At 36.8% G+C, this 22,738-nt stretch overlaps 1 protein-coding gene across 4 annotated transcripts in view; it reads right to left on the bottom strand.

Moving 5' to 3' along the window:
• Positions 1-5,319, bottom strand: part of LOC149005144 (protein MALE DISCOVERER 2-like) — a 29,616-nt gene extending 24,297 nt beyond the window's left edge. For 3 of the 4 annotated variants that reach the window (XM_089169658.1, XM_089169659.1, XM_089169661.1), the window contains exons 1-6: positions 4,984-5,319; positions 4,321-4,812; positions 4,076-4,208; positions 3,825-3,896; positions 1,713-1,856; positions 1,504-1,626 (exon numbers count right to left, since the gene is read on the bottom strand). In XM_089169658.1, the coding sequence (XP_089025784.1) occupies positions 1,504-1,626; positions 1,713-1,856; positions 3,825-3,896; positions 4,076-4,208; positions 4,321-4,399 (551 nt within the window). In that variant the 5' untranslated portion in view covers positions 4,400-4,812; positions 4,984-5,319. The remainder of the gene's footprint in view (positions 1-1,503; positions 1,627-1,712; positions 1,857-3,824; positions 3,897-4,075; positions 4,209-4,320; positions 4,813-4,983) is intronic. The other variant, XM_089169660.1, reaches the window with a different exon arrangement.
• Positions 5,320-22,738: the final 17,419 nt, after the last annotated feature.

The following is a 22,738-nucleotide window of genomic DNA, read 5'->3' as shown; positions in this document are numbered from 1 at the left end:
TCCTAGTTGCATCCCTAAAACTATTCATCTCCAACCATTTTAAATAATGGTTAGATTATTACTAATGACTTTTTCGATTACACCTTCATTTCAAATGAATTTTATAATTGCCCCACCTCCAATGTTACATATATATTACTGGTGCCATCTCTTTGCAAGCACTTGTTTCTTTACTTCTACCAAATTTATGCTCAAACTTATAACTATATTGGGCACTTGGGGTTCAAAGGATATGTTCAACAATCAAAACTCACAATTACATATGCCATAATCAAATAGAGAATTAGTATGAATAGGCAACTCCAAAAAATTACCCAATAGCTTTATAGAGTTTATGCATAAGTTGATGCTCCCAATGGTCATCGATGGTCTTTAAGAATGTCTTACTACCTCTAAGAATTGTACTGCGAATACTTTCTTTCATAAAGTTAATAGCAGCAGCATACAGATGTGGTATATTGAGCTCTTAAGAGTCACTAAACGTAGAACCTCTAACACTAGGTCAAACAATTTAAACTATTATATCCAACTTGTTTTAAAAATCATCTAATGAAATGGTAACTTGTGTAGCTTGTGCCTTTCTACATTCTTGAGTGTTGGACCCTTTTAATTTAAACCACTCTTCACATGCAAATATATCCCGAATCTAAATTTTCCTTGCTTCAAAACATCTCAATGCAATATAAGTTTGTGGTGAATCTAACAGTGCCTAACCACACTAATTTCTTGTTACTTTTCCCTCAATGGATTTAAGGCAAAACTATGATTATGTCTAAATTTGGCAACAACTTGTACAGTCTTGATTTTGCCAATGTCTTTCAAGATAAGATTGATGCAGTAGGCAACACATGGTATCTAGAAAATCCTGTACTTACCGTTGTTCATTAGTCTCTTACTGGCTTTTTTGAAATTAATATCATTTTTCATCACAACTTGGACCACATTCTCCACCTCAAACAAAGCTTCAGCTTCTTTCAAATGCCTATAGATGTATTATGCATCCTTTTCTTTTTTAGATTCACACTGAAATGGAGAATATAGTCTCCCATTATAGCAAATCATGAAGTTGATGAACTTGCTTCTTGTACAAATCCATCCATCATACATTATGGTTACACCATGACTCTCTCAGAACGGCCCCATCTTAGCTATATAGTTGTATATACTCATCAACCTCAGCCTTCTGTGGGATAAGATACACATTCATGATCTCATAAGAGGTGGGCCCTGATAAACTAGACCAGCCCTAGCAATAGAATCAATCATAATATGCTAATAGAGGCCTTGTGTAGTGTTTGCTAGGATGATATTGTAAAGCATTATAAGAATGTTTAGTTTATCATTTTAATTGGAGATGCCTACAGTTGTTCCTCTCTTTAAAACCTATTAGACTGCCAAGTACACCTTGTGGGCAATCTAGACCAGTACTATGCCTCCATACTAAGATAAACATCTAATGTAACTGCATTGCATGTTTATTTGCTTTATTGAATAATCACTTACCAGTGTCCAAGCTTTCTGGTCAACCTAGATGAGAGGTATTGATCAAACTGAAATTCAGAAATAAACTTGAGCTTCTCCAGTTCATGAGGAATGCTGCCTTGGAAGTTGTTACCACAGAGCAACCTAAAGCAAAGACAAAACTATCCTCAATTGACTTGGCATTTGCTATTAAAAACAAGTAAACGATAAACTCATAAAATTGGACTCACAATTTCTGTAGCGACAACATCCAGCCTATTTCTGCTGGTATTCTTCCACTTAAATTATTATCCCTCAAGTCTAAAAACTCCAACATTGTAAGCCCTCCAATCTCTTTAGGAATTACACCTGAGAAGTGGTTCTTGTAAAGGATGCTGCCAATTGGAGGAAACACAAAAGAGAAAAGAAAGGGAGAAGTAAGACAAATTAAAATATCTTAAGAGTAACAAGAAAGCAAAGAAAAAAAATAAAAGAACTCCTCCCCGATTTGTTAAGAGTATCGTTACCCCGACATCTTTTAAATTTTATTTATTTTATTATTTTTCTTTTCCAGTTCGAGGCAAAACTACATCTTCTTGTTTTGCTTTGTCTTGGTATGCTTAAAATTATTTGATGTAGGGGAAACCCTAGAAACTAGGGGACCTACAAAGTGGGCTACTAGACTCTTAGAATGAGACACCTATCCTTGACAAGTAATAAAAAAAAAAAGGAATTGCAGCACTTGGATTCTGATTAAGCATGCATATAAGACAGTTAAAGCAGAGAAAGAAGCACAATGATGAGCAAAACTAAACAAGAACCAATAGAGAAACAAGGGAACGGGGCTATTGACACCATAACACTAAATTGAATGTAAAAATATTAAGAAACTTAAAGAAAATTAAAGCTGTCCTAGTCAACATCAGAGTTTTAACAAAGAATTCAGCAATTAACAATGAAAAGGAAACCTTGGAAATTCTGTCTTTAAGAAACTACTGCAAAAAGGAAGAAATATAAAACTAGAATATTTAAGGAAAGATTTAATAAAATTACCTATTGGTTCTGGCTGCAAACAGGGTTTAGAAAATACCAAGGAACAGAAATAATAGAAAGAAAGAATTTTTGGGTAGTGATGAAACACCAAAATGGACAATAAGGTTAGAAAGGAGAATCTAGCAAGGTTGTTGCACAAGAAGTGAGAATGGAGGAGGAGAAAATGAAAAGAAGATAGAAAGAAAGGGTACGACAGATAAAAGAAGAATTTCTGACGAACAGAATAGAAGAGAAAAGAGGAGAAAAGAAAGAAGAAAGAAATCTAAAAGAAAGAAGAAAGAAATCTGAAAGAAGAATAGAAAGAGACAATGGAAAGAAAGAAGAGAGGAGATAGCAACTAGAGAAGAAAAGAAAAGGAGAGAAGCCTAATTCATGTAAGAGAGAAAGTAGGAGAAGAGAAGAGAATATCTATGCCGGCATCACTGGTAAACTCAGAATTGCCCACTGATGTCCTCATCATTATTTCTCAACATTACTTGATGTTACATTTACTTTAAGTCAACTAGCTTTCCAACAGTTCCTACTTACAATGTTGAGAAAGTATTCCAATCATAATCATGCGATTTGCCACGCCATTATCATGATTCATAGTAGTATAAGTACTAAGTCTGCAGACAGTTTCCAAATGTAAAGTTGTGGTTTAGATATAGGTTTTTTGTTTGATTAATTAATTGATATTTGCTTTTGCAGCCAAAACTTGCCATCTTTGGTCATAGTACAATAAATACTGTGGATTTTTTCTTTTGATGACACAATTGGCTAATTTCTATTTTGCTAATGAGAGAAAGGCAACACAGGGAGGAATTGATAATTCCTATTTGCAAACGGGATAACCCAAAGCCTCATCCAGTCAATTGGAGTCCGCTAAAAAGAAGAAAAGTAAACAAATAAATAAAATAAAACATCTATCGTTCAATTCTAGTTGGAGCAAAATATTGCGTTTCAGGTTGTGACTTATGACCAATCATGTACAGTAACCCGAATAAGATGAAAAGGTTACCTTTTTGTCATTCCTGTTACCCTTTTAGCAGTTACAGTATCATTCTTACCATCAATGGTCCAACTAGGCTAGCTATTATATATCATATAATAAGATGAAAAGGGTTATGTTCTATTAATTTGATGGTCAAGTTAGCAGTTTATAACAACAAAACATTCTTAAACATATATTTCAGTGAGGCATTTAGTATATTTTCTTTTCTGAAGTCACGAGTTCGACTAGTCAAGCGTTAACCAGTTAATGGATGCCTCTTTAAAGGAGAGAGAGAGTAAATTTGTGAAAAAGGACCACCTATAAAGTATTTCCTTACAGAGATTGTAATTGACTAAGAGCCCCAAGCTCAGGCGCCAAAATCCCTCCCAAAGAAAATCCTTCGAGATCCCTAAAGGAAGAGTTACATAAGAATGCAGCAAGAGAAAGCAGAAAAATGAACCTCACACATAAAATAAGAAAACAAATACACTAGCAGTATCAAAAAGGAAATTATTTTGGCTTCTCAATCTGCTCTAAAGGAACTGCAAGTGAAAACAAACTGGGGGGAAAACATTGCAAGACACTTACAGCATTTTAACTTTACCATCCTCACAGTGGATACCCAACCACATGCATGGGTCATTGTCACTGGGGTTCCAGTTTGCAAAGGCCCCCAAAGGATCACTGTCCACTCTTGACCGGAACTCCAATAAAGCCAATCCTGCATATCCCAACAAAAATGAAATAGAACTACTTAATACCGAACGATTTATAACCAGAAACAAAAACAAAATGATAGAAGACATGAGAGATGGCCATTGCAAAAAAATTACCTTCAATATTAAGCGACCAACACCAGTGAATTTTCAGAAGTAGCATCAAGATGATGAAATATGGCCATATCACCCCCATTGGTTGATAGTGCAATTGCTGGGGTGATGGTGGTAGTAACAATTACTGTCAAAAATCAAAAGTTTATGCGAAATCGCCAGGGTTCTCTAAAGAGAAAATCACCCCTTCTATATTACAGCGACCTTTGGTCTAACAATGACAAATCCTCTAAACTATAAACATATACACGTACCTATCAAGAACAGTTTTTTCTTTTTCTTTTCCCATTATGTAAAATCCTATTAACAGTAAGTTTACAACAATGCAGAAGCTAAACTACCCAGAAAAAAAGAACTTAGTATTCAATAAGGAGATTAGGATCCCTCATCTTTATGGCTTTAACTACCGTTACAACGCTATTTTTGTTCAAGGGACGCCGAGCCCCGTTCAATGTATTGTTCTCCGCACCCAGAAACTTAACGAGTCAATCAAAGCTGCAACATTCGAACAAAAATTAAAAAGGCCAATTCAAAACCCGCTAAGATACAAAAGCTAACAATTATTTAAACATAAGAATCATAGATACAATGATTTGATTAAAAAAGAAGAAGGAGGAGGAGGAATCCCCCATTCACAAGCAATCAAATGAAAAGAATAAATCTTACCCAAAGGGAGGTATTGAAAGAGGAAAAGAATAACGATAATTTTGTCGGGAGTTTTAAGAAGATTGTGATGGAAACTAACAACATGCACATTATCCTCTGAACAAACAGGGGATTTTGGTGAGAGAGGGAGACTGAAAGAGAAAGGCAGTAAGGGAAATTAATTAATAATTTTACAAATAAAAATTATTTCTTTCTCCCACTGCCCTGCCCTTTTCCGGCTGATATCAGAACCTCTCTTCGGCCATTTCTCGTCAAAGAGATGCCGGCTCCGTTCTCTCCCTTTTGTTTGTCTATTCTGTTCCTCCTTTTCTCTGAATCTCTTCCTAACAATTCCCACCATCCCCCAAAGGCCTTAACCGAAAACCGTTCTGTAATTTTGTTTTCCTTTTTCTTATTTTCCTTTTTTTTATTGGTCCACGTCTAAGTGTCCGTCCGGCCTGTTTTGCAATTTTAGCTTTGAGATTTGTAAACGTACGCGCCACGTGCATTAGCCGGAAAACGGTGAACAACTGTCGCCGCCGGTAAACTATTTTCATTTTTTGTAGCACCGCCCGTAAAGTATTTATTTTTGGGTTTTCATGTGGTGGTGATGGGTCCCACCTCCGATGTACTCGGCGCCATATCATTCGTTTGCATCATCCCTGCCGACCATTTGAAAAGTCTTGATCACACCTTGTCTGGGGAGAAAGATACTCTCCCATGACACTCTTGGAGAACACAATAATGATAGGCCTATCTATAAATATTGAAAAAAAATAAAAGTAAAAATTTCAATGATCTCACGTGGGCCCTATCCTTTATTGTATGATTCAAAAGTGCTAGGGGGAGTACATTGTTCTCCCTGATTGGGATTTGATCCGGACTCTCATTTGAATTGGTAGTTGTGTGTGCTTCCAACCTCTCCCAGCTCTTCTCCCATTCTATTTTTTTCTTTAATTGATACAAAAACCAAACAAAAGTTACAAATTTAGAATGCTATGCAAATTTTTCCACACCCTTGGTTCATGTCCCCTAATGCTGATGTAGCTAAACTACTAAATACCGTCACGAACTCGTGCTTTCCAATATTTTCTATAGGAATTTCATCTATCTTGGATGTTAAAAAGAGAAGATCATGGATTGCTTCCAATTGCCAGTAATTGTGAGGGATGGGTAAAAGCTCCCTAATTCGCTCCCAGTTTGTCAAGATTAGGTCAATCTAAAGTGTGTAGTGTAAAGCCAGTCTCAATCCGGTTGCTAATCCTTTGGCCATTGTCGCAGTAAATGACACACTCGCGTATTTACCACTCCAATAGTAGATTACATTTCCTTGGTGAGTTTATCCCCAACGGCATCCCACCTCCTTAGTTAAGTGTTGTACTGTTGCTACACAAAATAACATCATGAGTTACACTGGCACTATTGTTTGAATTGTAGAAAAAGGAACCTCACTATTTTCTACTTGTATAGCTACTCGAGGAATAATGCTTAGGTGCCCAGGCAGTTTTAATTGTATTCTTGACACCAGAGGTTTATGTAATTAACACTTGTTCAAGATTGGGTAGATCCTCCCTGAAAATTATTCCATTACAAATATGCCACACAATGTAGCAAGTGACAATTATAATAGAAACTATCCACCTTAACATAGGTTTCTCAATGTGTGAGTTATAGAACAAGTCTAAACATAATGCAAGAACATTGGAAAAAGGCAATGTTTTTTGTTCTTAATCCTAAAGGTCCCGCTGCCCAGATCCTCCGTGTCCATTCACAAGTGAAGAAAATATGCCAACTTGATTCACTGCTACTACTACAAAGCACACAACAATCTAAATTTGAATTCCATTTGGCGAGAATTGCTTAACTACGATCCCTGCATGGAGAAGATGCCAAAAAAAAATAATAATAATAAAATTTGGGGTGAATGTTAAGCTTCCATAAAAACCACCACCATCTTTTATACAAACTTAAAGAATGAAAGGTACTAGAACTAATTAGTAGTTCTTGATAAGCTAATTTAGTAGTCAGGTGTTGAGCAGAGGAGAAGCTTAATGGCCATGAGTCCTGTTCAGAATTGAGCATAACATTGTTTATAGCTGAAGAAATTAAAGGGCAGAACACAGTGAAATTTCAGAGTCAAATCTACCTTTCATTCTTGTAACTTCCTCCACTCTCACCCTACAGGGTGCAAAATGCATATTAAAGTCTCCTACTACATGATCATCTTTATTTGATACCACAGGGATCAAACCAAAAAAAGGTGTCTTTCCCATTGCCCACGGATCTAAACAACAACTTCCTTAGACAAGGAATTATAGAATGTAGGCTATTCCAAATAATCGAGCCATTTTTTTTCCACCTTGGGATAAAAAAGAGAAGTGTTGGGAAAGTATTTGGCTTTAAGACATTGTGCCCAAATTGAGGACTGCTCCGTGAGGAGTCTCCACCCCTGTTTAAGAAGGAGAGCTTTATTCATAAGCTCCATTTTTTTGAAACCCAAACCCCCAAGAGACTTAGCTAAGCAACATTTATCCTAGGAAATAAGAGAAAGCTTCTTACCTGTATCAGGTTTACCTAACCAAAAACTTTGACAGATTGAATCCATAGACTTACAAACCTTTTTTGGAATGAGACATACTGCATGTGATAAAGATGCACCACTTGCAGCATATACTTAATAAAAATAGCTCTCCCCACAAAGGAAAGGGAATGTGCTTTCCATTCGGCTCGTTTGGACTTCAACTTGGTCAAAACTAGGCATAGACTTACAGATCTTGCTTTCCTAGAGAACAGGGGACTATCCAAATAAGTTGAAGACTTATTCATTTCTTTTATGCCTAAGTAATTCATAATTTTTTTTCCTTTATAGAAGAGGGTATTTTGCTGAAAAAAGCTTCACTTTTATCCATATTGATCACTTGTCCAGTAAGATTCCCAAAAATATCTAGCACAATTTTGATCACCAAGACATCATCTAAGGAAGCACAACAAAAAATAAAAGTATCATCAGCAAATAAAAGGTGTGTGATTTCTGGAGCCATTCGGGCAATTTTGGTGCCATGGAAGACACCTTCAGCCCTAAATGCCCCAAGGAGTCGAGGCAGGATCTCCATAATAATTTAAAACAGATAAGGGCTTACGGGGCAGCATTGTCTCAGCCCTCTACTTCTCGAGAAAAAACAAATAAGGTGAGTCATTCAGTTTGGTAGAGAACGAGACAGAAGAGATTAAACATTCAACAAGAGAACATAATTTAGCATCAAACCCTAAGCACTTTAACACTTTCAATAGCACATGATAAGCACATTTATGTGTGATTATGGGCCAACTCCAAAATATTTTAGAGATAAAGAAGCAAATTTGATCTACGGCTGAGATTATAAATCATCAATTAATTCTACAAAGATATTATTCAGAGAGTCCTAATGGAGAAAAGAGTCATTGCATACTTCAATATCTTATTTCCTACTTGGGATTTGATCAAAGAAAGAAAAAGAGGAAAAATAATTATATTCAGAGAAGGAAGAGGGAAAAATCCCTTTTTTGAATGTCTCTGTTTAATTTCGATCAAGCCCTTCATCGAACGGTCATCCAGTGTCTGATCGAGCTGATTTTTGGACGAAAGCTTCAAGTCTTCTTGATCCTCAAATTCAACGGTGGAATTGTGCATTTGATCTCTCTAAGCCAGTCCGATCAGTACACCAAAATCCTAATTGGTTGAGTCAGATAGGAACTCTAAGTTTGATTCAAATTCTGTCAAGATTCATATCCCATGTAATCTCTAAAAAAAAGGAGAGCATACTCCATCAAGGGAAAAAAGTATTTTAGAGCTTAGGAAGAGCACATTTTCTTTTCTCTTCAGTTTATTTTAGGCTTTCTTTAGTTTTCTTTGATTGTTTTCGTGAGATGTTAATTCCTAGAATGAATGTTCAGGTTTAATTTTTCTATGTAATGCAATTTCAAGTTCAAGTTTCAAGTTTGAGGATTCATTTTTCTCTGGGTCTAGCAATTGCAGATCTAGATTTGGTTGTTAGGGTTGGTTGAGATTCGAATCGTTCGCTCAATTCTTTTTTATTATTTGAAGTTTAAAGATGCAAATAAGTAATCTTCTTCAATAATCTTCTCTCCCCCCTCCATTCCCACTTCTATCTACCCCTTCATATTCTTAATTTAGGATTTACTTTCAGCATTTATTTATTGTTCTCCCTTCCCCTGGGTCCTTGATCAGAGATGCCTACAGTCATGCCTCTCTTTGGTTAAGGTTTCCTTTTTCCTTTTATTGCTTTGATATTTACTTTCTGCAATTTACTTTCAGCATTTATTTATTGTTCTCCCTTCCCTTGGATCCTTGATCAGAGATGCCTACAGTCGTGCCTCTCTTTGGTTAAGATTTCCCTTTTCCTTTTATTGCTTTGATTATTTCATTCCTGCATTTTATTTATGCATTGGTTATATTTGTATTGTCTTTAGTTTCAATTTAATCGCATTAGATGTATGGATTAGGACCGCTTGTTTAATTTAATTAATAAGTTAAAATCTTTGAATCATTGCACTCTCGCATTATCATTAAGAGGTTAATTCTAAAGTGGCATATCTCCTTGAGATCAACTCGTTAGATACACGATACCGTGCACTTGCAGTTATTTTTAATTTCACAAACAAGTTTTTGGCGCCGTTGCTGGGGAGGTATTATTCCATTTTAATTTTCTCATTCTTAGGTAAATCGAAGTGTTTTAAAAAAAAATCAAATATATTACTCTTAACTAGAGTAGAAACAAAAACGTATAGCAATCCCCACTTTACTGCAGAATCCCTAGGATTCGATTGTAGGTGGCTCCAAAGATTATACGGATTCCCTTACTGTCAAACCTATACAGCGCTCAGCTATACGGCAACCTTACAGCTTTGGAATCATTGTTTCAATATTTGTGGTGGGAAATTCACTACTTTCCCTTTTGTTTTTGTTATTTTCTTTTGTTTTATTCTTTAGTTACTTTATTTATTAAAAAAAAAAAACCTCATTATTTCATAAGAGACATTAATTGCATTAGGTGGTTAGTGCATGTGTGTCTGGATTCATGATTCCACAAATCTAATTGTCCGAGTATCTACCTTGACCATGGAAGACCTACCTCCACCTAAGAGTCTTAGAGATAGATTTTATCCAACTTGATTTGCACAACCCTCCTGTATACGTTTACCTGATGTGAGGGGTAATTATTTTGAACTTAAATCTCATTATCTGTCTATGTTACCCCAATTTCATGGGTTATCTGATCAAAATGCATATTTGTTCCTTAGGGAGTTTGAGGAGGTTTGTGTCCTTATGAAAGTACAACAACTCACTGATGATGCCGTAAGACTACAGTTTATTACATTTGCATTAAAGGACCAAGCCAAAAAGTAGCTTTATAGCTTACTTCGGGATAGCATTACCACATGGGAACAATTCATTATCCTATTCTTGAAGAAATTCTTTCCTTTTTCCAATACAAATAAAACAAAAAATGACATTCTTCAATTTCGTCAAAAACCCAATGAGTCATTTGCTAAGGTAATGGAGAGGTTCCAAAGCCTTCTCCAAGAATGCCCTCACCACGGTATAGAATTATGATATTTATGCCAAATAATTTATGAGGGTATCAATTATCAAACAAAGCAACTTTTGGAATCTATGTGCCCCATGGGATTTACATCGTTCACTGATGATTCCGAAGCTTGGGAACTTCTTTTAGACCTAGCAAATAGAACTAGAGAATGGGAGTCAACCCAAGAATCTGAAAGGACTAGTAGGGGATATTTTGTTGATAACCAAGTTTATAAGGATGCACAAATAGATAGTCTTTTGAAAAAGTTAGAGACTTTGGTAGTTAAAGCTGCACCACCACCACCAAGTCAAACACATTTTATTGACAAATCTATTGCTATGTGTGTATTGTGTTAGTCTCCTACACATGTAATCAAGGAATGCCTTAGCTATTCTGGAGGCCAAAATGAAAATGTCAGTGCGATGTATCCAAACCCGTATAGTAACATACAATCCTGGGTGGAAGAATCATCCTAACTTTTCATGATCTCAAGGGCAAAACCAAAATGGATTAAACAATTATTTCACACAAATCACTTTGGTGCCCCTAAAAAACAAAGAGCACAATTTTCTCATAATCAAAATTTTCAGTCCCCTCAAGCCCCTAATTTTCAGAATGCCAATTTAGCTAGACATGTCAATCCACCTATTGTGCCTCGTATGCTTCATATTGCACAAAATCAATCACCACCTGGTTTCAATAGATGTAATAATCCAGAGTTTTCTCGTCTTTCTACCTTAGAGAAGAATATGGAAGTACTTTCCAACACCTTCATGACTTCTATGCATAATATGGAAAAACAAATTTCCACTCTTGCAAGTGCTTTGTCTGAGCAAGAAAAAGGTAAAAGGCCTAGCAAGCCTGAGTTAAATCTTAGGACTCAGATTCAACAAAGGCCACCAAATCAAGTCAACCAAGTTGAAACCACCTCTTCTTCTTTAGAGCCAATTACTTCTATGTATGCATTGAGAAGTGGAAAAGAGTATTTAATAGGTGAATCTCCTATTACTGACCAGAGCAAAATTAGTGACCATCGTGATGCGAAGAATGTTCAAGTATCTCCTAACAAGGGTTTGTATGAAGAACCCTTAGAAGTTGAGGAGGAACCAATTGCTTTAGAGGTACCTAAGTTAGATGAATCATTATCTGAAACCTTGAGAAAGAACAAACTGCAAATGAAAGATCTTATGTACCTAAGGCCCCTTTTCCTAGCCGATTAGCAAGTAACAAAAGGAATGAAAATGTTGACAAAATTTTAGAAGTTTTCAAAATGTGAGTGTCAACATTCTACTTTTAGATGCTATTTCTCAAGTCCCTTTGTATGCTAAGGTTCTTAAAGACTTGTGTACTCAAAAGAGAACCACGAATGTCCCAAAGAAGGCCTTTCTAATAGAAAATGTGAGTTCAATCCTCTCAGAACAAGTCCCAATTAAGTATAGAGATCCAGGAAGTCCAACAATTCTATGTGTTATTGGTGATAAAGAAAAATAGAGCATGCTTTACTAGACTTGGGTGCTAGTGTTAATTTATTGCCATATACTGTTTATAAACAATTGGGTCTTGGGGAACTCAAACCAACCTCGGTTACTCTCCAGTTGGCTGATAGATCTATTAAAATACCCAATGGAATAATTGAAGATGTGTTAATTCGAGTAGGAGAATTTGTTTTTCCTGTTGATTTCATTGTCTTAGACACAAATCTAGTTACAAATCTTAAGGACCAAACTCCTGTGATATTAGGGAGACCATTTTTAGCTACAAGTAATGCCCTTATTAATTGTTGAAATGGTATTTTGAGGTTATCATTTGGGAATACATTCATTGAGTTCAATGTCTTTAGGTTGGGGAAACAACCAAACTTTTCTGAGAATATTAGTATGTTGCAAAGCATTTATGATGATATTGATTTTTCCATTGAAAAAGGTTTTGAGGATGAGTTTTACACTTGTTTGGAAGAACTAGAGGATATAAGGAGTGATTTTTTTTTCCTGATATGATGAGCTAGCAACAATTTAATGAACCACTTGGTAAGTTGTCTAGAAATCTTCCTGTCCCATCTGTGGTTGAGGCCCCCCAACTTGAATTGAAACCTTTGCCTTTGACTCTTTGGTATGCTTTTCTAGGCCCCAATGAAACTCTTCCTATAACCATTGCCTTTGATCTTACCAAAGACCAAGAGGATGAGCTTCTTAGTTTACTTAAAGACAATCAAGAGGCCATAGGTTGGCAAATGATCGACATTAAAGGAATAAGTCCCTCCATAGTTCAACATCATATAAATTTGATTGATGGATCCAAAACCTCTAGGGAGCCCCAAAGAAGGGCTAATCCTGTGATGAAAGGAGCCATTCACAAAGAAGTGTTGAAATGCATGGATAATGGGATTATCTATCCCATATCAGATAGCCAGTGGGTAAGCCCAGTCCAAGTTGTTCCTAAGAAGTCCGGAGTCACAGTAGTTACATCTACTACCAATGAGCTCATCCCAACTCGTATTCAAACTGGTTGGCGTGTTTGTATTGATTACTAGAAGCTTAATGCAGCCACTCATAAGGATCATTTTCCTTTGCCTTTCATTGATCAAATGTTAGAACGTTTAGCCGGCCATGCTTATTATTGTTTCCTTAATGGTTATTCTGGCTATAATCAAATCCCTATATCATCAGAAGACCAAGACAAAACCACATTCACATGCCCATATGGAACATATGCCTATTGACGCATGCCCTTCTGGTTATGCAATGCTCTTGCCACATTCCAACGATGCATGATGAGCATATTCTTAGATATGGTAGAGGATTATTTGGAAGTATTTATGGATGATTTCTTTGTTTATGGGTCTACCTGTTTTGATTGCCTTCACCATCTCTGCTTAGTTCTTGAACGTAGTAGAGCCAAAAAAAAATTGGTTCTTAATTGGGAGAAATGTCACCATGGTGAAGAGTGGATTAGTCTTAGGTCATATTGTTTCTAAGGAAGGAATTATGGTTGATAAGGCTAAGGTTGATCTTATTTCTAATTTACCATCACTTAAGAGTGTCAAGGATGTTAGATCATTTCTAAGTCATGCTGGTTTTTACCGCCATTTTATAAAAGACTTTAGCAAGATAGCCAGACCTTTAACTACATTACTTGCTAAAGATGTCCCCTTTCATTTTACCTTTGAGTGCTTACTATGTTTTGAACTATTAAAAGAGAAGCTCTCCACCGCTCCTATAATACAAGCACCAAATTGGCTAGAACCCTTTGAGTTAATGTGTGATGCTTCTGACTATGCTTTAGGGGCACTTCTAGGTTAGAGGCTAAATAAGATGCCCACTGTGATTTCTCATGCAAGTCGAACCCTCAATGATGCACAACTTAACTATATGACAACTAAAAAAGAATTTTTGGCTGTTGTGTTTGCATTAGAGAATTCCGCTCATATTTGATAGGTAGTCATGTAATTGTTTACACTGATCATTCATGTCACATTCAGCCAGCCGATACCCTATCTGGAATACTTGGAGGGGTGATCCACAGCCCCAAAGATCAAGTTTAGGAACGATCATATCCACTTAGCACAATAATATAATCAAAAGCAAGAATAAATCGAATGTTTAACTTTATTAATCAAAATATCAAGATAGGGTTCAAGAATACAATCAGAGTGCGGAAATAAAAAGATACCAATCAAAGGAATTGTAGAGTATAGCGGAATTATACCCCACAAACAAAGCGGAAGATAGATCAAAAGCAGAAGAAGATTACAAACGATTCCCAAAAATGAAAGGGAAATGAACAACTAAAATCTCAGCGAAACTAATAAATGTCAAAAGAATGATGGAATAATATCCCATCACTAGCACTCAAGTGCTAAAGCCGAACTACTCCTAATAAGTATCAGTCTCGTACTGATAGTCTTCACCAACGTAATCACCATAGCCATCATAGTATGAGTCCTCAACTTGGTCTTCATGATATTGACCATCATAGTCAACGGTAGTACTATTACCTGCAAAGAAGTCTAACAGGAGATATTGCAAAAGGGAGTGAGTTCAAAAGAACTCATCAAGGCAGTTCAATCCATAATAACATAATAATACATGAAAACAAACCATACAAAATGCAACATGATATGAAACAGACAAGTGCAGATATGCGTCTAACTCTATGTATGCTGGTCTCTATTGGCAGACATGCTTTAAGTCATAGCACCATACTCCCATGAGTAGGGTCCAAAATCACTCTCCCTCAACCATCTCGGTATCTTGGGTTTTCCTGTTGGCAATGGGTAAGGCATCCCTCACGGACATTCCATGGCTGGGGTTTAGGTCAACACTCTCTCACATCACTGTTTGGTCTGAGTATTGGCGCATGTCAGAGTTAAGCCTAGCCAAATGCAAGTCTTCCATTTAGTTATATCAACTTAGATCCAGATACCTCCATTCTTCCCATCCCGGGATCCTTTCCGGTATCCTTTACCGAGTCAGGGTATCTTTGTGGTGGCCACCAACTCGGACTACAGACTCATCAACCCTATTGGTCAGTTACATCACGCTAACAGGAAGTTCCCGTTTCCTCTCACGAATCATTTCACGGTCTTGATTTCAGGGGCCCATGTTCCACATCTGCAACTGTGCCAATGAATGGCCTCTCACAGATATTACGCACCGGTATTGATTGTCCACAATGGGATTCATGTCCTCCTCACGGATATTACGCACCGCTATTAAGTATCCACAAAGCCACATTGTAACCACGGGTTGCTTGGACTCAACTCCCTTCCGATCAGGTCTGATATAATAGGGACATCATAGCCAAACACTTCTAGACATGCCCTAGGTATGTCAACCGGTAATCAAGGAAAGCGCTAAAGGGCACCATAGGAAAGTGTCCATACCACCTCCACTGGTGTCTAATGACAGAAACGCCAAAAGGGCATTCCCATTCCCCAATCACAACCTAGGCAATCACATTCCCAATTAGTCATTCACAAGCATAGCAGATAATACAACATATAATCATTCAGAATTGAAATAACAATTGAACAATAAGAACAAGTATTACTGCAATTAAAGAATTACAACAACAATATAGTTATAAGAAACTAACTACAGCAGTAATATGATCGTGTATTCTAAATTAAATACAAGTAAACATGCATATTAGGTTATTAGGGATCAACCATCCTTACCTTAAACCAACATTGAAGAAATTCTGAAGAATAAGGAGGAAGAGGTCCAAGACTAGCAATTAAACCCTAAACAAGCATATAACAATCATTAGAAATAAGCCCTAGAAGATTAGGAGTCAAAAGGGGACAAAATAGGGCAAACTCTACTGTCAGCAGCCCTTTGGTCGATGCCTTGGTTGATGGGATCGACCAAGAGGATCAACCAAGCAGATTCAGTACGGATATAATATACTAATTTGGTTATAACTTCTTCGTTTGAAGTCCGATTGGTCTAAAATTCGAAAGGGAGCTTCCTAGAACATATTAGGACTGTCCAAGAAGGTCAAAGTATCAAGTCAAGGTAAAAGGATAGGTTCTTGATTTGAACCAAGAAGTTAGGGTTTCAAGGCTTATAATCCAAGGATCTCATGTAAGAACCAGGGAGAATAAAGATTCACCCTAGGGGAATATAGAATAAGAAATCACATCAAGGAAAACTTTGGGGATGACCCAATAATTAACAAGGAAAGTTATGGTTTCCTAAGTTGGTTACTTTTCATGAAGGTTAGCCTAGATTGGGTCCTAAGATGATGCAAGGTAGGTTCATAGGATGAAAGGGATTAATTTGCTTATCAATTTAATATCAATGATGTAATTGGGGAGGATTAGAAATAATAGGGTTCCCAATTGATACTCTCTCATGAGGGTTACCCAATTTGGATATTCTCTCATGAGGGTTACCCAAAGGTTTCCCTTCTCATTTAGGAAAGAAAAGGATTCATCCAATAATCATGGGGACACAAGGGAAGGTCATGGTAATGGTATGAGACCTTCCCCACAATCATAAAAATAGGTAGGAAAATCATGGAAAGAGTCATCAAGATCTCAGGTAAGATCAAGAATCAATAACATCAAGAAACAAGAATATCACCATATGGTTTCAAGAACTTCAAGAACATAGAGTGAATTGGGGAATTCACTCTAAGAAAGAAAGAATAGTCAAGAATCAAGAAACAAAAATATAAATCAAGAAACAAGAATATGACCATATGGTTTCAAGAATATAGAGTGAATGGGGGATTCACTCTAAGAAAGGAAGAATAGTATTTTAAAATCAAGAAGGTATTGGAAAGGTCTAACAATGAGAGGAAACAATGTAAATAAAGTTAGAGCAAAGAAATTTTAATATCCCACGGGAAGACTAGGGAGAATAAAGATTCACCCTAGGGAATAAAAATAAATAAATCATAATAAAGAAAGTCTTGGGGAGGATCCAATAATTTAGAGGAGTATTAGGTTTTCTTTATTTGGTTACTGCTCATGAGAGTACCCAATTTGGACTCTCACAAATCACCCAAGATAGATAAGGGAAACATCTCACTAGTATTTCAAAATCAAGAATGGCTTTGGAAAGGATATACCAATTAATAAATGATTAGGGTTTCCTAATTTGGTTACCTCTCATGAGAGTTACCCCAAAATCAGCTCTCATAGAATAACCCTTACTTTTGTTTGGCAAGGATGGGGGAAAGAGGGAATCAACCTAATAATCATGGGGATAGAAGGAAAGGTTGTACCACTTATGTGAGACCTTTCCCACAATCACAAAAATCAGTAGAATAATAATGAGGGAGTGATCAAGATCATGGGTAAAGTCAAATTCAAGAATCGTTGCCATATGGCTTCAAGAACATAGAGTGAATTGGGGGATTCACTCTAGGGCTAATAGAATTATAGAATAGGCCATGACAGTAGTGTAATACCTTTCTCATAGTCAGGAGATCAGAAGTATAGAAGAAAGAACAAATCAAAGAAGAAACGAATCGATTACTAACTTTTTAGAGGAAGAACCAATGAAAAAACTGAACAGATGCTTGAGGATCATCCTTGGCTTTGGAGGAGAGGTTCTAGGGCTCCATGGGAGAGGTTCTAGGGCTCCTCCCATGTTCTCCAAAGGCTTAGAACTGATTGTGAGTGAAAAACATGGAGTTCCCCCCTTTAAATAGCATAAGAAGTCCCTAAATTACTAGGATTTCACCAAACTGACCAAACTGCGCCTGTTGGTTGCTTGGTTGCCAAGGAAGAGGTTCTAAGGTCCTTTCCACGTTCTCTAGAGACTTAGAAACCTAGTGGGATTGTTTACCACGAAATTCCAAGAAATAAAGCTTTTAAAAGCTCTAAAAATAGAATTTTACCAAATTGCCCCTGCTTGGACAGCTTGCCCAAAAATAGGGATTTAATGGGCCTAACTTCAATATTTTTGGATGGGCTTCTTTCAACACATCATACTACTTACCTATCATGGAGGGATGTCTTTAAACTAGGTCCAACTAGGCTTTAGGCCCATCAACCAAGTTTTTCTACATCAATGGGCACTTCAACTCCAAATCAAGTAAGGTTTCCATAAGGAAACAATATCTTCAATATCCATGGGTTTTGGGACAAACACCATGTCTTCTACTAAGATGACCCACAAAGACTTCTTAGGACCTTCCAAGGATTACAACATGGTACTTAAGGTCCAACTCTAGGTCAAACATTAAATAAGCCCTTCTTCACCCAAAACAGATAGGGTGTCCTGGCTAGGTTTGGGTTGGATTTTACAATTTAGCTCTAAAAAATAGCACATGATGAGCACATTTATGTGTGATTATGGGCCAACTCCAAAATATTTTAGAGATAAAGAAGCAAATTTTGATCTACGACTGAGATTATAAATCGCAAATTAATTCTACAAAGATATTATTGAGAGAGTCCTGATGGAGAAAAGAGTCCTTGCATACTTCAATATCTTATTTCCTATTTGGGATTTGATCAAAGAAAGAAAAAAAGGAAAAATAATTATATTCAAAGAAGGAAGAGGGAAAAATCCTGTTTTTGATTGTCTCTGTTCAATCTTGATCAAGCCCTTCATCGAACAGTCATCCGGTGTTCGATCGAGCTGATTTTTGGAGGAGAGCTTCAAGACTTCTTGATACTCAAATTCAACGGTGGAATTGTGCATTTGATCTCTCTAAGCCAGTCCGATCAGTACACCAAAATCCTAATTGGTTGAGTCAGATAGGAACTCCGAGTTTGATTCAAATTCTGTCAAGATTCATATCCCATGTAAACTCTAAAAAAAAGGAGAGCATACTCCATCAAGGGAAAAAAGTATTATAGAGCTTAGGAAGAGCACATTTTCTTTTCTCTTCAGTTTATTTTAGGCTTTCTTTAGTTTTCTTTGATTGTTTTCATGAGATGTTAATTCCTAGAATGAATGTTCAGGTTTAATTTTTCTATGTAATGCAATTTCAAGTTCAAGTTTCAAGTTTGAGGATTCATTTTTCTCTGGGTCTAGCAATTGCAAATCTAGATCATTCTATATCTAGATTTGGTTGTTAGGGTTGGTTGAGATTCGAATCGTTTGTTCAATTCTTTTTTATTATTTGAAGTTTAAAGATGCAAGTAAGTAATCTTCTTCAATAATCTTCTCTCCCCCCTCCATTCCCACTTCTATCTACCCCTTCATATTCTTAATTTAGGATTTACTTTCAGCATTTATTTATTGTTCTCTTTTGCCTTGGGTCCTTGATCAAAGATGTCTACAGTCGTGCCTCTCTTTGGTTGAGGTTTCCTTTTTCCTTTTATATTACTTTGTTATTTACTTTTTGCAATTTACTTTCAGCATTTATTTATTGTTCTCCCTTCCCCTGGGTCCTTGATCAGAGATGCCTACAATCATGCCTCTCTTTGGTTAAAGTTTCCTTTTTCCTTTTATTGCTTTGTTATTTACTTTCTGCAATTTACTTTCAGCATTTATTTATTGTTCTCCCTTCCTCTGGATCCTTGATCAAAGATGCCTACAGTCGTGCTTCTCTTTGGTTAAGGTTTCCCTTTTCCTTTTATTGCTTTGATTATTTCATTCCTACATTTTATTTATGCGTTGGTTATATTTGTATTATCTTTAGTTTCAAATTAATCACATTAGATGTATGGATTAGTACCGCTTGTTTAATTTAATTAATAAGTTAAAATCTTTGAATCATTGCACTCTCGCATTATCATTAAGAGGTTAATTCTAAAGTGCAATATCTCCTTGAGATCAACCCGTTAGATACACGATACCGTGCACTTGTGGTTATTTTTAATTTCACAAACAACACACACCATTCCACCCTATCATATGCTTTTGACACATCCAACTTAAAAGCAAAACCCTTGTTTGGCCCTAGATTTTTTCATGAAATGAAAGATTTCGTGGGCTAGCAAAATATTATCAGTTATTTGTCTTCCAGGCACAAGTGCAGCTTGGCGCTAGGAAATAACATTATGCAGATAGGGTTTGATTCTGAAAGCCAAAAGTTTTGCAACAATTTTGTAGGTTACATTACAAAGACTAATTGGTCTAAAATCAGTAACCACAACAGCTTTTTCATTTTTTGAAATAAAACACAGAAGAGTATGATTTGTTTTAGGGGGAGAAAAGCATGGTTAAAGAAATTGTTGGCATATTGAACAATGTCAAGTTTGGTCAGGTCTCAAAAATACTAAATAAACATGCATGTAAGCCATCAAACCCCAGGCCTTCGATGCTCCAATAGAGAACACAACATGATGAATCTCCTCCAAACTACGGCAGGAGGAGAAGGAAGAATTATCCGTTATAGATTTAATAGGTGGGAAAAGCATATCAATAAGGGGAGGGGTTAATGGATAAGCGGTAGTGTACAGATCCTGCGTAAAAGTAGCAAAGCAGTTAGCAATACCTACAGGGTCAGAAATGTACCCCTTTTTGATGAATTCAATTTTCATGTGTTTCAAAAAGATTGTAGCAGTTGTATGATAAAACCTTGTAATCCTATCCCCATCATAGATATACTATCAACTTTTGATGGTATCGATCCCAATTAGGGGAAAGACAACTTTCAATCCTTTCACACAGAGAGTTTATGTTACCATATTTCTCAGCATTCCAACAACGGAGAAAATTAGAGAGAGAAGCTAATTTAGGGGTGAGACCCTCAGTTCCCATCTCACTCCATGCCTCACTCACATCAATTTGGAAATCAGAATGCCCTTGCCAAGCAAGCTGGTAATGAAACAGTTTTCTTCCTGAAGGCAAAAAGAAGCAAGTATTCAAAAGAATAGGAGAGTGATTAGACCCAATGGTAGGAAGAATTGATAATTTTAGATTTGGAAAAAAAAAAAAACAAGGAAATCTGGTGAGGCAAAAGCTTTATCAACAGTTTCTAGGGCAAGATGGGGGGGGGGGTTTCTTATGACTGGACCAAGTATACTTAGGACCCTCCCTAGCCAGTTCATGCAGATGGAAATTAGAGATGATCCCATTCAGGTGACGGAAAACACACCCCACACTTATCATTAGGGATAACAACTCATTAAAATCCCACACAGGATAAATGGACCAGAGAGCGAGGAAATTAGAGATTCGAGTTCAACCCACACTAGTTTGCGAAGGTTGAATTGAGGGGGAGCATAAATAAAGATAACCACCCAATGAAAGTTGGACTCACAGACTTTAAATGCAACAAAGTGATCATTGGAGAAAACCATAGAGGGAGGTGTTTCTGGTTGGAAAGTACCCAAAAAGCTCCTTGAAAACCCCTTAACCCCTTATTGGGAACAATATGCAAAGAATTGTTTGATCTCAAGGTCTCATGAAAACGATTAAGAACTACATTGAAATTTTTGCATTTAGGTTCACAAATGAAGAGAATATCAGGATTATACTTCCTGCATAATTTCTCCAATCTCAAAAGAGTAGACTTTCCATTGATTCCACATACATTTCAAGTTAACAATATCATACTTACTAACTTCTTTCTCCACTTCCCTTCAAAAGAAACCTAGGCCATAGACAAGTAATACACCACAAAATGTCAGAGAGAAGTATCAAAACAGTGAAAGAGACAATTACAAAGATTACTAGACTAAGGGTAGAACGCATGAAAGCTACTGTTGAAGACCTAGAGGAACACACACAATAAACCACCAACAGTGTTAGAGAACACAGAGAACAAACTGATATTAGGAGAAGTACTTAACAGTTTTGCAGACAAATTGGAAGAAACAAGAGCAGCAGTCCAAAATAGAAATAGCAAAGTTATCGAGAAACCACAAGAAATGGGAAATAGGGGTCACCTGGTTGTCCATCAGGGGTTGATCCTGTGCTGGTGCTTGATAAAAAGTAATGGAGAAGGGGTGTAGCATATTCTGGTTTGCCCTATCAAATATCCTCATCATAATGTCCTCTTTCATGGAGTTCAGAAGGGAATCAAGGTTAATGGAGTTAAAGAGGTGACAAAAGACTGGAATGAGTCCATGGGGTCAAAAGGAAGAATGTTGTTGTTTGAAAGCCTCTTCTGCTTGCGGGTGGGGTGTCCCTTATCAACCCTCCAATTCTCACTTGTTTCAGAAGGCTCCTCCATGTGCTCACCCTTTTGCCCTGCTGCCTTGGCGACCCCCCTTGGCCAACTCATTGTTGCAATATACATGATAAATGTTCACCGTTTGAGCCCCCTCCACCAGTTCTTTTTCCAAGAAAGCACCACATTTTAGTAGCTCACAAGTTTGGGTAGCCTTGTCTTCACAAACAGCCTTACCCTTGTAGTTATATTTTTCTCCTACTTTAGAATCCTCAGAAAATAGAGATTGCAAGTTGTATCCTTCCGAATACACCTCATCTTTTTTAATTTCTTCGTTAAGATTATCCTCTCTCACCTCATCACACTCCATTGCCATCGGGTTTATCTCATCCACAACCATCGAAGTCATGGTAGGTTTATAGTGGCCATCCCTCAGATTTGATAATTTTATGTTTTTGAGTTCAAGGAACTTCTCTAGTGATGTGGAGTATATTATGGATGAGCTCGATAAGATAAGGCGTGTCTTAGCCTTCACAAAGGACCTAGTGAGAGGGTTATCAATATTTGGGATCCCATCAAGGATCTTTCAATACGGGCAGGATTGGTCTCCATGAGACACACGTCCACATCAAGTACAAATCATCTTCAGTTCAAAGAGGCACTTT

The sequence above is a fragment of the Hakea prostrata genome, chromosome 9, assembly GCF_041222555.1.
Source record: "Hakea prostrata isolate BN-2017 chromosome 9, UWA_Hpros_2, whole genome shotgun sequence".
Taxonomy (NCBI): domain Eukaryota; kingdom Viridiplantae; phylum Streptophyta; class Magnoliopsida; order Proteales; family Proteaceae; genus Hakea; species Hakea prostrata.
Note: the sequence above shows the minus strand (reverse complement) of the source record. Positions and strands in the feature narration are given on the sequence as shown.